At 33.9% G+C, this 16830-nt stretch overlaps 1 protein-coding gene across 1 annotated transcript in view; it reads left to right on the forward strand.

The window, feature by feature from the left end:
- The window catches only part of LOC106066454 (alsin-like), a 48986-nt gene extending 35066 nt beyond the window's left edge, over window positions 1-13920 (forward strand). The window contains exons 29-36 of the mRNA XM_056013842.1: window positions 1219-1376; window positions 1588-1722; window positions 2122-2298; window positions 3448-3493; window positions 3581-3642; window positions 3987-4050; window positions 7466-7648; window positions 8585-13920. Coding sequence (XP_055869817.1) covers window positions 1219-1376; window positions 1588-1722; window positions 2122-2298; window positions 3448-3493; window positions 3581-3642; window positions 3987-4050; window positions 7466-7648; window positions 8585-8629 — 870 coding nt within the window. The 3' untranslated portion in view covers window positions 8630-13920. The remainder of the gene's footprint in view (window positions 1-1218; window positions 1377-1587; window positions 1723-2121; window positions 2299-3447; window positions 3494-3580; window positions 3643-3986; window positions 4051-7465; window positions 7649-8584) is intronic.
- The last annotated feature ends 2910 nt before the right edge of the window (window positions 13921-16830 follow it).

Here is a 16830-nt window from a genome sequence, read left to right on the forward strand (position 1 = left end):
ACAATATGTCTGACAGAAGAGAATATGAGCTCTAAAATGTAGGTGCCTAGTTCAGATCCCAGCTTGTGCTTTTTGTTGGTGAAACTGAAAAGGCCAGACAAATTGCAATGAGTCATGACATAATTTAAGTGATGAGCAAAGCAAATCATACTAACTTGAGAGCAGGGCAGCAGGGGCAATAACAATCAGTCATTCTAATGGACACACAAAATCCTCATAACACTTGGCAACATAAATGGAAAACATAAGGAAAAATCTGATTTCAAAGGTTGCGCTCTTAAAGTACTTAATTCTGTTGTAAAGTAGGAGATTGTCACAGCCTTGTTTGCGACTCACCGCGACATGCGGTGACTTGTAATCACATAGCATAAGCGTGCCATTCGCACATAGAAAAAGATCTCAGTTTGAACTAAAACCATGAGGTAGAAGGACAGTCATTACTTGGTCCTTGGAGAGGAAGGACATATGATATAGTAAAGTTATTTGTTGTAAACAGTAAATTATTATTGAGTATTATTATAAAGTGCATTCATACAATGGATTTGTAATTTGTTCTTGAAACTATTATTCACTCGAATATTGTGCCTTTATGGCTTACTATTATTGTTTGATACCAATGAATATATTGTCTGCTGACAAGTGTGTTACTTAGTGAATTTTAATATCTGTTGTGCTACTCAAGCTCTGAGCTCTACATGACATTCGCATTAGCAGAAAGTGTTATAATACCAAGAGAAGAGAAGACATTTATTAACATATGAAAGTTACATTGATGACCAACACGTATAAAGCTTATAGAGATCTACTGACATGTCTACTTCAATTATTTCAATTATACATCTTTATAATTATTTATTTCAATTATACATCTTTTTCTTAAAGTAAAGTAAAGTTTCCCTTTTAAACCTTGTGATCTATATGGCAGATGATGTAAAGGTCATCTGTTTCTGTAGCTCATGGTTACTTAATGACTGTGTTATCTGTCTGGCACAATGACTAACTGCCTTTACTTTCCACCACTAATGCCAGGTACTCATTAAAGCTGAGTGATACCTACAGATTCCAAAATTCAAAATTCCAGTCTTCACTAGAATTCGAACCCAGGACCCCCAATGCAGAAGCCATGTGCTTTACCACTCAGTCACCACAACTCCATCTTTTTCTTTCCATCATAAAATATGTCTTTTGACCAACTTTGCAATTCACATTTTTTTCCAGGCTTTTGACACTATTTACCACCCACTGGGACAACTAATGGAAACTCTGGTGGATGTCTTCAGAGCTTCCTACATTGGAATAGGAGCACATCCAAGGTTATTGCATCATGCCAAACAGGAAGTGATGTCATATGTTCATAGACTCTACCGAGTTGTGAGGTATTAAATAACTGTGGGTTTGGTGTTGTTGTTTTTTTAAATCTCAGATTTTTTTTGTTGTCTGCTGAAAAAATAATTTTGAAACCATTTTTTTAAAATTGATTCTGCTTTTTCCCCCTCTTTTTTATGAATGAACAAAATGTGTATTTTCCTGTTAATTTTGTGTGTGGGTTAATTTTGTTAAGAGTAAATTTATCTTGACACTTCCCAGAATTCTGTTTCCTGCTTTGCCAGCCAATGGTGGCCCTGTTCATGTTTACCCACAATCCCACTACAAAGATATTGCAAGGACAAGTGAAGAAGCTCAAGAGTTTATTGAAGGTTTAGAAGTTGAGGATCCAAATATGTAAGTTACTGTCACGCATGTATTGAAGCCTGATCAAAATACAGGTCAATATTTTTTTGCTTTGGGTCAGACCCAAGTTTCAAGAAGTCTTGGTGAGAAATTCTAGAAAGAGAGTGAATTCGAACTAAGGGTGAAGATTGCCACTCATCTAGAAAATTATTTTAGGGAGAAGAAGCAAGACATTGGAGTCATTGGTCATTCGCCTTTTGATCAGTAATTACTAATTTTGTCTAACAGTAATATTTCTTTGTCAGGCAATCTAGTCGACTACTAAATATGATTTGTACAAGTGATTTATGTTTCATGTGAATTGTTTTCATAACTTTATTATTACAGTAGCTTTAGCCAAATGGTTTGTAATAGTTTAAGTGACAGTAGAACACTTTTTTTATATTTTAGTTATGTTCTGACTGCACCCGGCTTGCTGTACCCTATTTTACTGCCAAAGATTTACCCCCCTTTGTTTGACCTGTATGCCCTGTACAATGAGGCCAGCGATGATCGTTACTGGGAGAGGGTGAGCAAGTTGAACAGACAAAGTGATATGGGGCTCATGGCCTACCTGGGAATTGAACAGTAAGTAACGCTGGCTCGTTCCAGTAACTGAACTGTTAGGATATATTACAAAATGATTGTTTTTTTAATCACAGAATAGCTTGGTATTGTCTGACATAATTTATTTACAGAAGAGCTTTGTATTGCCTGACATATCATTAACTTACAGAAGATCTTTGTATTGCCTGTCATATCATTTACTTACAGAAGATCTTTGTATTGCCTGTCATATCATTTACTTACAGATTAGCTTTACATTGCCTGATATATCATTTATTTACAGATAAGCTTTGTATTGTCTGACATATCATTTATTTACAGATTAGCTTTACATTGCCTGATATATCATTTATTTACAGATTAGCTTTGTATTGTCTGACATATCATTTGTTTACAGATTAGCTTTGTATTGTCTGACATATCATTTGTTTACAGATTAGCTTTTTTTTTATTGTCTGACATATCATTTATTTACAGATTAGCTTTGTATTGTCTGACATATCATTTGTTTACAGATTAGCTTTTTTTTTATTGTCTGACATATCATTTATTTACAGATTAGCTTTGTATTGTCTGACATATAATTTATTTACAGATTAGCTTTGTATTATCTGACATATCATTTATTTACAGATTAGCTTTGTATTGTCTGACATATCATTTGTTTACAGATTAGCTTTGTATTGTCTGACATATCATTTGTTTACAGATTAGCTTTTTTTTTATTGTCTGACATATCATTTATTTACAGATTAGCTTTGTATTGTCTGACATATCATTTGTTTACAGATTAGCTTTTTTTTTATTGTCTGACATATCATTTATTTACAGATTAGCTTTGTATTGTCTGACATATAATTTATTTACAGATTAGCTTTGTATTATCTGACATATCATTTATTTACAGATTAGCTTTGTATTGTCTGACCTATCATTTATTTACAGATTAGCTTTGTATTGTCTGACATATCATTTATTTACAGATTAGCTTTGTATTGTCTGACATATCATTTATTTACAGATTAGATTTGTATTGTCTGACATATCATTTATTTACAGATTAGATTTGTATTGTCTGACATATCATTTATTTACAAAATAGCTTGTCTGTCAACTCTATATTTACTGTCATATCAGTAGTAACATTTATTTTGTTGTTTTTCTCATCAGAAGATTTTGGTTGATGGAAGATATTTTAGAACATGATAAAACTCAGGTAATTAGTATGATACTAGTATAGTTTTAGAACTTCGTTGTAAGCAGTTCAACATGGTTTAAACCCACACTACTTCTTTGTGTTTAGAAACTGTCCACCATTAAAGATGTCTGTTATGCTGAGGCCGTGGATGTTCTTCAACAGCTGAGGTACATCTGCTACTCTATTTTGTTTTTGTTAACCAAACTAAATTTTTGTTAACCAAATTAAATTTTTGTTATCTGTATCCAAATTAAATTTTTGTTAACCAAATTAAATTTTTGTTAGCCATATTAAAATTTTTGTTAACCAAATTAAATTTTAGGTAAGCCAAATTAAATTTTAGTAAGTCAAATTAAATTTTTGTTAACCAAATTAAATAGCATTTCTCAAACAATAAGATGACTTGTTAGAATTTCTTGGTTTCCCTCTAGTATTTCTAGTAATAGTTTTCAAAACAAAGATAAAGATACAGTTACTAAAACAAGGACTGACCAGTTCATTTTTTTTTCAGTACTGCGTTTAGTCCATTGGAGAAATTAAAGATTATTGAGCAGTCTTTTAATGAAATCACTAAGGTAAGAAAAAATAATGCCTTAGGTTGAGCTACCTCTGTATGTAGAACACTTTTCTATGCTTAAGTATCTCTGTATGTTGATTTAACTCTGTGTGTGTGTTGAACTATCTCTTATGTTGAGCTCAGTATATTATATGTAGTCGTCGTCTTCATCTTTCTGTGAATATGTAGGTAACATCGTTGCCTGCACATAAAAAAAGATCACTTAATGTTCAGACTTAAAGAATTTGCCTTGTTATTATGTTGAAAGCTATCTCTGTATGTGTATGTTAAAATATCTCTTTTATATTTATATTGTTTCCATTCAGACTTTCTGCCAGATAGGATACATCAAATTTGACTGTTCAAAAGTCTTTTTGTTTCAACTTTTCATAGGTTGAAATAATATGTTACCAAGAACCAGCATCAGCTTGATTAGACTTGTAGATTTGGATGTGCCCTTTCAGAAATAAAGATTATCTTGCTCTAGCCCACTAGCCCAACCTCTTGCAGGAGGGGGGGGGGGGCTCAGTGGCTGGGTGGTTAGGAGCTTTGCTTCTGAACCTGGAGTCCTGGGTACAAATTGTGAAGACTGGGATTTATTATTATTATAGCTTTTATATAGCGCTACTTTCATGCTTATAGCATGCTCAGAGCGCTTTTGGTCCAATCTCATTTGTGGACCGGTGGGAGGGAGGGGGTTTCTAGGAGTTGGTTTTCCGTGCTGCCTTTAGGCGCTCAGTAAACACAACTCTGCCCGAGTCGGGTGTCGAACCTCGAGCCCCCTTCTAGGTAGCCAAGCCAGGTTCAAGCGCACTTGGCCTCTCGACCACGCTCCCCATTAATTATTAATTTTGAGATTTTTAGAGCTTCCCTGAGTCAACCCAACTCAAATGGGTACATGACTTTAGTTTTGGGAAAGTAAAGCTCAGTTGGTCCTTAACATCATCTGCCCTATAGATTGTAAGGTCAGAAAGGGGAACTCTCGCTCTCTCAAACTCTTGCAGACCAACTGGAGAAGGTTAGCAGGGCCAATGGTGCTGATAGTCATGCCTGTATACCACATGGTCACCTTGCCATTTGGGCAGTTTGAAAAATTCTCTGTTCCTACTATGACACCATCCCAACTTGTCATCACATACAACAATCATTCTGAGAGCAGCTTTGTATCACTACCTATACAATGACTAATGTGCCATTCTTTCCTCTTCAGTATTTGTATTTTTCACTTTTAAAAAGCTTATATCAATTACTATGTCTTTTTTGTCTGGTTAAATGGTTGTGCACGTTATTTCTCCCACACCCAATCTTGAATGAAGTTGGAATTTTGCACAATTATTTCTTGTACCTGACAAAACAAGACTCAATAAAGAAAAACCAAACTAATTAGTTAATTAACTTTTTTAAAATTAACTCTTTTAATTAATTAATTAGTTATTTTGTTTGGTGTCAACAAGGGGAAGTTAACAGATGTGGAGGTATAAGTTGAATTAGTCCCTTTGAGGAGGCTTGAGCCCTGAGTGAACAGGGTTTTTTTATAATGCATTTAGAAAGCAATAATGGTCACCAGGATAAGACATTCCCCCCCCCCCCCCCTGACTGGACCAGTGAAATGATTTTTTACATGTTTTTCTTGTTCTCTGATATAAATACAAACACTGGAACTTCCATTTCTCTAAGTGAAACTAAACCTTTAAGTATAACTGCAGAAAGACTAAGACTAAGACTGCTTTATTGATCCTTACGGAAATTTGTTGTGATTACAAGGACTCGTTTCTCATATAAAGACAACACAACAGAAAAATACACATAAATACAACAGACAACATAAAGAGTTCATTCAGCGACTACACACAGGTATCTTGGTGCATTTCATGTTCCCTGATCAATGAGTGGCGGTGATAGAGTCTGACCGAGTGAGGTACGAACGAGTTTTTGTACCGCTCCGTTCTTGTTTTGATTGACAGCAGTCGCCCACTTCGCGACGACCTGGCGTAGTTCTGATGGAGCGGGTGGCCGTTGTCTTCCAAGATTTTTTGGATTTTTCTTAAGCACGTTTGTTCAAAAAGTTCCTTTAAATGTGTTTATGTTGTGAGTGTAATTTTTGATGCTTTTTTAATGATGTTTTCTAGACGTTGCAACAGTTTAGATGAGGCGTTGCTTTGCCAACAACTTATTCCGTATGTTAGCAGATTTTGTACAGTCGCGCCGTAAAATGTCTCAAGGATCTTCTTATTTAATTTAAAACTGTTGAGTTTGTATAGAAAAAAAAGTCGCTGGGCTGTTTTCTTTGTCAGAGTTCCAAGGTGGTCTTCCCATGAAAGCTTGTTGTTGATGATAATGCCTAGATATTTATATGCCTTTACTTGTTCTATAGATGTAATGTTTATTTGCAGTTCACGTTTAGTTTGTTTTTTCTTTCTAAAATCTATTATAAGTTCTTTAGTTTTTGTTACATTCAGTTCTAGAAAGTTGTCGGTGCACCAGTTTGTAAACTCTTCTATCGAGCTTCAATACTGAGTTTCGTCTCCTGAAATAAGACCGACTATGGCAGTATCATCAGCGAATTTAATGAGTTTAACTGAGTCATAGATGCTTCTTATGTCATTAGTGTAAAGAGTGTATAGCACAGGAGAAAGTACACAACCTTGTGGAGCACCCGTACATAGTACTCGAGTTGACGATTTGGTGTTGTTGACTTTAACATACTGGGGCCGTTGGGTTAAAAAGTTTAGAACCCATGCTTGCAAGTAAGGGCTTACATTTAAGTTACTCAGTTTGTTTATCATTAGATGTGGCTGTATGGTATTGAAAGCCGAGGAGAAATCTACAAAGAGGACTCGTGCATATGTTTTGGGTATATCGAGATGCTTATAAAGCTGGTCCAAAAGCAATAGAATGGCATCCTCAGTTCCTCTAGCTGCTTTGTATGCAAATTGGTGAGGGTCTAGGCTGTTATTGACTTTTGCTACAAGTTGTTTAAGGATATATTTTTCAAAACATTTCATAACAATAGGTGTTAGTGCTACTGGGCGGAAATCATTTAAGCACTCTATTTTTGGTTTCTTAGGCACTGGTATGATTTCTGAAGTTTTCCAGATGTTTGGAATTAGGCACGTTTGCAATGACTGGTTAAAGATATGACAGAAGATAGAAGAAATTTGCTCCGCACATAGCTTGATCAGCTTGCCACTAATTTTGTCTGGTCCACAAGCTTTTGTTACGTCTACTCTTTTAAATAACAATGTCACTTCATCCTTCATAGTTACAGTAAATCAAGTTTTGGAGGTTTTATGAGAAATCTGGTAACAAAAAAAAAAAAGACTAACTCGAGAGAAATTAGTCATTAAGTCTTAGCATGAATGAAGAAGATAATTAATTAGGTCAAATGCGTTGTTTTGGTTTATAATAACATGCCTCCATGTTCTGTACCTCAGACAGTTTCCCAGTCCTTGAAAGATGAACACATGTGGTGCATGGATGATCTGTTCCCCATCTTCCAGTTTGTTGTGGTCAGAGCCAAGATCCACCACCTGGGAGCAGAGATTCAGATCATTGAGGACTTGATGGAGCCACACCTTGAGCATGGAGAGTTTGGTCTGATGTTTACAACATTGAAGGTAAGACTAAAATGTTACCAGGCATTTTTCTTTTACATTATACACAGATTATACATTATACAGAGATTATTACCTGAATTATGTTGAGAGAAAGAGAGTGAAATTTTAATGGAGTAGACATTATTCGAAGAAAAGTTCTTTAAAGTAGACATTACTTAAACAAAACTTCTTTAAAATAGACAATATTTAAACAAAAGTTCTTTAAAGTAGATATTATTTGAGACCAAAAGAAAATCTGCTGCCGTGGACAAAGGCAGACGACAAAAAGAAAATCTAAATCGACCACCTGCGGACAATTGTTATGCTTGCCCTGGATGTGGCAAAATATGTAGGTCACAGCTGGGCCTGTGCAGCCATGGGAAATACTGTATTCCTCACTAATCTTCGGACTCGAAGACAAGCCTTTTATTATTATTTAGACAAAACTTCTTTAAAATAGACACTATTTAAACCAAAGTTCCTTTAAAGTAGATATTATTTAAACAAAAAGTTTTTAGGGTAGTCTTTATAAACCAAATACATAATGTTTAGATGTATATTTCAACCTAAAGTGGGAAGAACAAAAATGGTTGTCAATGATCTTATAATCAAAGCTTTCTAGTGGACATACACTGGGGGTATATTCCATTCCTCATCATGGTGACCCTGTGGAGACAGAGATAGGCTACACTGAGATAGAGCACCGCCTCCTTTGGGCTTCCACAGCAGGTTCTAGCAAACAAGCATTGCACTTGGAGGGGATGACAAGACAAGATAAAAGATTTCCTTTTAAAAAAAATAATAATCTGATCATACGAATTGGAAACTTGGAGATTAGATTTCTCCTTTCATTTTTTTTTTAAAATAATAAAGGGCATGGTTCGTTTAAGACAATTTCTCTCTTGACTTTCTCTGTTTTTTTTCCTATTGATTTACTCTCTGAATTGTGTTCTTCAGGCTTGTTATTTTCAAGTTCAAAATGAGAAGCTTCCTCATCACTGAGATGTTTGATTATACCCTCAGAGAGCCTCATCACTGAGATGTTTGATTATACCCTCAGAGAGCCTCATCACTGAGATGTTTGATTATACCCTCAGAGAGCCTCATCACTGAGTTGTTTATTCCTTCAAAGAGCCTCATTACTAAGATGTTTATACTCCAAAATTGCTTTATCACTGAGACGCTTACACCCTAAAAGTGCCTCCTAACTGATTTAGGCTAAAAATAAATGCACTGGGCTAAATATTGTTAAAAAATCTATTGAAAAAGTGATACCTTTTTTTTTTCATTTTGAATAACATTGTTTATTTTATTAACACCATCTACATATAGAATGGTTAATGTAATTATAAAATGGTGTAAATACATATCTACATGTGTTAAATTTTCCATGTAAATGTATGTTTCTTATATGTCATGGGCTACACACTTTTGTTTTTTAAGCAATGAACAAACATATGTACACTAATTTTATTAATATTAATTTTTAAAAAAAACGTATTGATTGATTTTTACGTTAATCAGCTGATCTAGATTCTTTTGACTAAACTTTGAATGTGTTTTCTTTTTTTTTTTTGGCTGTCTCAGGATTTTCTTCTTCTTCTTCATCGTTCTCATTTTTATGTTTTATGTTGGAGCGTTCAGATGACTAGACTAATATATGAGATGAACTGCGCAGTGGTTTCCAAATCTGGGAGCTCTCCAAATTGAAAGGACAAAAGAAAAAATTTACCTTGCAAGTTTTGTATGTGTTTTTTTTACAAAGCTTATATCGACTCTGTCTGTCTGTGTGAAAACGTAATTTCTCCCACACCCATTCTTGGATCAAGTGGTAACTTCTCACAATTATTCTTTGGCATAGACAAGATTTGAATAAATTAAAAAAAAAGTAACTAATTAGTCAAATTACTGGTAATTCATTATTTTGTTTCATCTTAACAAGGGAGACTATTTATTTAGTATTCATAGATATGGCTAAATTAGTTGGGTTTCGTCCACTTGAATAATTGTTAACTCTATTTCTCCCTTGCGCATTCTCTGATCATGTTGATACAATTATTTATTGTATCTAACAAAGTATGAATTAATTTAAAAAAAAAAGAAAACAGTCAGTTAATTATTAATAATTAATTATTTTAAAAAAAATCAAATACAGAAAATAACATGTAAATATTTGATAGGTATAGTTTAATGGGCTGAGTTCTTCACCTTTTCATAAGCTTTGTTTAAAAAAAAAAGAATTTTTATATTATGTTTGTTTTAAATATTTATTTTGAGTGTCTTTTTTTCCAACTCTTGTACTAGATTTGATGCAATTTATATCAAAAGTAAACTTTGTTTTGTTGTAGAAATGAAGCAGTAATCTATTCCTAGTATCAGGATCAATATTTTAATATAAACCTGTCTTTTTTTCTTACCTACAAATAGAAAGCATCCCATGTGCCCATCTGATCTTGCAATCTAATTTTAATGTCCAGACTATCATTAACCTAATAAATTTAATTTTTAAACTTATGTTACAAAACCAATTTATAGTCATGAAATCCTTTTATATAGTTTGTAGCTTGAGAATCTTTCTTTTCTGTTGAGGTTTACATTTGGAAATAAGATGTATATGAAGCCAGCTAAGCAATCAGATGGCTTTGAAAGCTGTGTTTCAGTAGTTAGTGTGGTTTCAATTTCTTCTTTCTTACATCAGTACAACAAAGTGATTTGGCATTCTGATATGTTACATCATTTTAAAATGTTTTCTTCTTTTGTTTATTTTTGCTTAAATTCTTATTTTGAGAGTGGTGGCTGAGTGATTAAGCGCTCTGCTTCTGAACTGAACCTACGATCCTGGACTCGAATCTCGGTGAGTAGACTGGTAATATTTTGAAATTTGGGATGTTTAGGGCGCCCAAGTCTACCCAACTTCAACGGGTACTTGACTTATGCTATCAATAAACAATGTTTATATCACTGGGTAAACTCATATATCAAAACAAACATTTGCAGTGTTCAGACCAAAAATTCTTTTCAGAATTTTGTAAGGCTTCTCCGGTATCATGTAGTCACTAAGCGGGGGAAGTACTCCAAGGTATGTACTGTCTTAGATACATCCTGTACTCACACAGCTGTGCCATGTTCTTTCTAGTGTGTGTCCTGTTCTTTCTAAGCTGTGTCATGTACTTTCTAATTTTTTTCAGAATTATAAGACTTACGTAAACATTTCCTTCCAACTTTACCTAACTAGCTTCATGATATTCTCAAGTTGGAAATAACTTTCTGGTCGTTGACTTTACCACTAGTGTGAGTTCAATATAAATCTGCATGTGAAATTGACACAGACACTTTACATTATCCAAAACATATTTGTAATTTGATCCAAGCCATAATAAAATCAATCACTATAATTGCTTGTTAAATAAAACTGTATTCAGTGAAGAAATCTGACAGCATCGTAAGACTTTGTCCTTGATGCCATAGCACAGGGCTCCCCAGCAGACCTAATAACAAAATTGGTTTATATTCTCCATTGTAATTTTCAATCAGTGTTTATCAATTTCTACTATTACCATTTGATTGTAGCTACGCCAGTAGAGTATTCATTATACTTTTCATCACAATAGCTAGCAGTTATAATGGCAGCAGAATAAATACTGAAAATTCCTTCAAGAAGAGTTAGCTGAGTGGTAAAGGGCTTGGCCTATGATCCCAGGGGTCTGGTTTAGGAGGTCTGGTTTAAGGGTTTGGTTTAGGGGTCTGGTTTTAGGATGTCCCCTAGTCCATCCAACTCAAATGTCATACATTGGGTCGAAGTAAAGATGGTTAGTTATTGTGCTGGTCACATGACACCCTTGTTAACAAACCCAGAAACACATAAGCTTGACATCGTGTGTCCCCATACATTGTTAGGTTTTACCTTGTTACCCTTTAAGTTTTATCAAAACAATAAAGTTGTGCTGATTTTTAAATAAAGTTTCATTTTATGTTTTTACATTGTAAAGGTTGTGTATAATGTATTGAGGATATCATGTAATTTGGATATCAATATCATGTGTTATAGGGTATAAATATTGTAATATTATCATATAATGTAATTATCATATTACATTCTGTAACTATAATAATGGTTTAAACAATATTTCATCACAGACGTTGATTTGCTTTGTTTTTCATGTAAATATAGTAATTGATTTTTTTCTAAATTTTTTTAAAAAATTTGCCTTACATTGTTATGAGGACATTTTGTTTCCTGGGGACTTTTATTCAATGCTCTACGTTTAATGATCAGCTGCTTTTGTTTTGTTTCATTTTTTAAAAAATGTTAAATCCTTTAGTCGTTGTGGCCATGCTACTGGTCAGTGTCTTGTTTAAGGGTTGAATTATCTGTTTTGCTTAGTATTTACTTGATAACCATCTTCCTCTTCTATACATTAGCGTGCTTTGATAGTAATGTAATTAGAAAAACAATAGGGATGTAAATAAATGTGGTAAGCAGTCCTATGTATTTTATTAAATAATAAATGATGTTTGTTTCATGCACATTACTGTTTTTTTAATTATCAACTCACTCTGTCTGTCCGTATGTCTGTCTGGATGGAATCTTATTTCTCCCACTTCCATTCCCTGATGAAGTTGAAACTTGGCACAATTATTCATTGTTGATGACAACACCTGAATCAGTTTTAAAAATTAACCAATTAGTTAATCATTTAATCATCATTAATTTATCATACTAGATGTAGAAATATATTACGCAACTAAAAACCTTTAATAGACTATAAAATCTTCTATTTGTATACGTGCATGAAAAGTTCAGTGACTAACACTTCAGCCTGTCATCCTGGACTCGAACATATTTCTTTTTTTTTAAACTTATATAGCTTTTAAATAGCAGACTGAGCATGCTATTAGTATAAAACAAAAACAATTAATAGAATTTTTTCCTATCACACAACTATTAAATATTAATTACATGAGTGATTTTAAGTAGTCTATACAACGTGACTCAATGTAACCTTTGATTTTAAAAAAGTATTTTTACAAAACTTATATCAACTCATTCTGTCTGTCTGGTAAAAAGTTTGAACCTTATAAGACATGAATCAATCAAAAAAATTAAACAATCTGTTAATTAATTGTTGGTGATTAATTATTTTGATTTCAAAATAAGGGTAATACTTAAAGATACATTTTTTGACACATTTGTATATGTTGTACTGGTATCGAAAAATGTTTTTAATGAACTTTTTTTTAAAAAGAAAGAACTAATCCAATGTTTTAAATATTGAAGTCTCTAGTGTTCCTATATTACAGTCTATTTCTATTAGCTTGAAATGATTTCTGTCACAATGTTGTTTAAAAAAAAATCTTTCAGATTGATAACGTATGTTTGATAGTTTTATAGTGAAATATTGTAACTTTTTAAATTATATTTTCTCTTTTTGTTTTGTTTGCACAATAATATTTGAGGTCATTTTGTTTTTTTGAAAATCATATAGGTTATTTGAGGGCTTTTTAAAAAATTGCTTTTTGGTGATACAAAAATGACCCTTTACACACTAATGCAATCGGCCTTTGGCTGCCTGGTTGTGCGGTATGTACTCTGGTCACGATGGTCCTGGTTTCATACTCTGTCTGCGTCATCCTGCATTAGGTATGGACTAGTAGATTATCTTCATTCTGATGGAACATATGAGATGTAAAACAATTTAACTCTTTCACTCCTGACAATACCAACGTTGATTTAACCCCATTAAATTAAATTAATTTTTGGTTTTATGAACTGTAATTTGTGTTAGATAAAAAAGATCATGCATTCGTCTATAATTATATACCTTAAATAACACTTCCTCATAACTTACAAAAAAATAATTGAAGTTTAATCATAATAGGGTAGTGAAACGGAAATAAGCAAAATAAATAATTCCATTGGAACGTGGAAAATAATTACGGAGAGAAAGAGTTAAAAAGGCTGGGGGGAGACAGGAATGAAACTATTTATGAAGATGTGTAGTATGTTATAAGAATATGCTGCCCTTGTGATTACAGCTCTAACAAGATACTTTGGATGCACGAGACAGGTTTATGAGATTTGTTTTAACGCTTCTTTGGTCCTTCTCTTGAACTGTAAATTATATTTGTACCTGTGATACTGAAATGTCATCTTAACCTATTAGTAACCTACATGTGACATAGTCTGATGCCAGCTGTCAGTTGTTGTAGTACTATGACCTGACAGAATATTCAAACGTTTTGTCAATGTTTTTTTTTTAAGCGTCAATAAATGTTCTATTGCTTCTAGTTTACGCCGACGTCTTCATCTTAGTGATATTGAAGTGTAGTCACAGTGTGGCAGGAGATAGCAGAGAAACTTGAAAGAAAATGTGTGTAGTCCTGAAATATGATAGAGTAACAAAAAACAACATAATCAAACAGATGGCTGAACACAACAGCCCTGTTCCTTGATGTGTTTTATCATTTGTAAAGAAGCTGTTTTTTTTTTGTTCTACTAGTAGACAATCTTTATTCTCTTAGACACAGACATAATATTGGCTAGTATTTTGAGAGCCAGTGGTGTTGTAAACACACAGACATAATGTTGGCTAGTATTTTGAGAGCCAGTGGTGCTGTAAACACACATAATGTTGGCTAGTATTTTGAGAATCAGTGGTGTTGTAAACACACATAATAATGTTGGCTAGTATTTTGAGAGCCAGTGGTGCTGTAAACACACAGACATAATGTTAGCTAGTATTTTGAGAGCCAGTGGTGTTGTAAACACACATAATAATGTTGGCTTGTATTTTGAGAGTCAGTGGTGCTGTAAACACACAGACATAATGTTAGCTAGTATTTTGAGAGCCAGTGGTACTGTAAACACACATAATGTTGGCTAGTATTTTGAGAATCAGTGGTGTTGTAAACACACATAATAATGTTGGCTAGTATTTTGAGAATCAGTGGTGCTGTACACACATAATAATGTTGGCTAGTATTTTGAGAATCAGTGGTGCTGTAAACACACATAATAATGTTGGTTAGTATTTTGAGAGCCAGTGGTGCTGTAAACACACATAATAATGTTGGCTAGTATTTTGAGAGCCAGTGGTATTGTAAACACACATAATAATGTTGGCTAGTATTTTGAGAATCAGTGGTGCTGTAAACACACATAATAATGTTGGCTAGTATTTTGAGAGCCAGTGGTGCTGTAAACACACATAATAATGTTGGCTAGTATTTTGAGAGCCAGTGGTGCTGTAAACACACAGACATAATGTTGGCTAGTATTTTGAGAGCCAGTGGTGCTGTAAACACACATAATAATGTTGGCTTGTATTTTGAGAGTCAGTGGTGCTGTAAACACACAGACATAATGTTAGCTAGTATTTTGAGAGCCAGTGGTACTGTAAACACACATAATGTTGGCTAGTATTTTGAGAATCAGTGGTGTTGTAAACACACATAATAATGTTGGCTAGTATTTTGAGAATCAGTGGTGCTGTAAACACACATAATAATGTTGGCTAGTATTTTGAGAGCCAGCGGTGCTGTAAACGCACATAATAATGTTGGCTAGTATTTTGAGAGCCAGTGGTGCTGTAAACACACATAATAATGTTGGCTAGTATTTTGAGAGCCAGTGGTGCTGTAAACACACATAATAATGTTGGCTAGTATTTTGAGAGCCAGTGGTGCTGTAAACACACATAATAATGTTGGCTAGTATTTTGAGAGCCAGTGGTGCTATAAACACACATAATAATGTTGGCTAGTATTTTGAGAGCCAGTGGTGCTGTAAACACACATAATAATGTTGGCTAGTATTTTGAGAGCCAGTGGTGCTGTAAACACACATAATAATGTTGGCTAGTATTTTGAGAGCCAGTGGTGCTGTAAACACACATAATAATGTTGGCTAGTGTTTAGAGAACCAATGGTGCTGTAAACCTACATATTGTTGACAGCTCCTTTTTATTGCGCGAAGAATCGCTACCATGAGTCTGTCCTGAGATCTTAGTTAAATGGTCACTGTGACAACTCTTGCATTGCAGTTGTCTCCCTTGACCATGCTTTAAAAAACAAAAATGAAAAGAATGACAAGAGTTATGTTAAAAAAGCTCACTAGACTACAAACTTTTGTCTTTCTGGTATGAATTTTTACGGTACAAGTTATTTCTCCCACTTATTTTTATTTTTTTGGATCAAGTTAAAACTTTCCTCAACTATTCGTTGTCCTTTACAAAAACATGAATAAATAACCAAAAACAAAAAACCACAATAAGTTAATTACATAGTGGTAATAAATAAAGTTTTTTATGTAGCATAAATAAATAATGCACATTACAGTACAGGTATTGAGATACATGGTTGCAGTAAATGTGAAATTCTCCCCCTTAAATAATTATTTGTAAAAGTTAAAAAAAAAATATTTTGCTTGCTTTTGTAAGTACAATCGCTGAGATGATCTTTGACCTTTGTGTTTAAGAATACTTCTGGACACTGAAGTGGACGCTATTGCTGAAAAGATTGTGAGCAACTGAATAGGGTGACGAATAACCTCCCTTGGTTTTCCTTTTAAAACTGTCACTTAATTGTGTACAGATAATGAAAAATGATCCTTGGATGTATGTTCCTCCTCGGTAAGACCAACATTTAGAAATGATCCTTGGATGTTTGTTCCTCCTTGGTAAGACCAACATTTAAAAATGATCCTTGGATGTATGTTCCTCCTCGGTAAGACCAACATTTAGAAATGATCATTGGATGTATGTTCCTCCTTGGCAAGACCAACATTTAGAAATGATCATTGGATGTATGTTCCTCCTTGGTAAGACCAACATTTAGAAATGATCCTTGGATGTTTGTTCCTCCTTGGCAAGACCAACATTTAGAAATGATCCTTGGATGAATGTTCCTCCTTGGTAAGAGCAACATTTAGAAATGATCCTTGGATGTATGTTCCTCCTTGGCAAGACCAACATTTAGAAATGATCCTTGGATGTATGTTCCTCCTTGGCAAGACCAACATTTAGAAATGATCCTTGGATGTATGTTCCTCCTTGGCAAGACCAACATTTAGAAATGATCCTTGGATGTATGTTCCTCCTTGGTAAGACCAACATTTAAAAATGATCATTGGATGTATGTTCCTCCTTGGCAAGACCAACATTTAGAAATGATCCTTGGATGTATGTTCCTCCTTGGTAAGACCA

This window comes from Biomphalaria glabrata, chromosome 16 (assembly GCF_947242115.1).
Source record: "Biomphalaria glabrata chromosome 16, xgBioGlab47.1, whole genome shotgun sequence".
NCBI lineage: Eukaryota > Metazoa > Mollusca > Gastropoda > Planorbidae > Biomphalaria > Biomphalaria glabrata.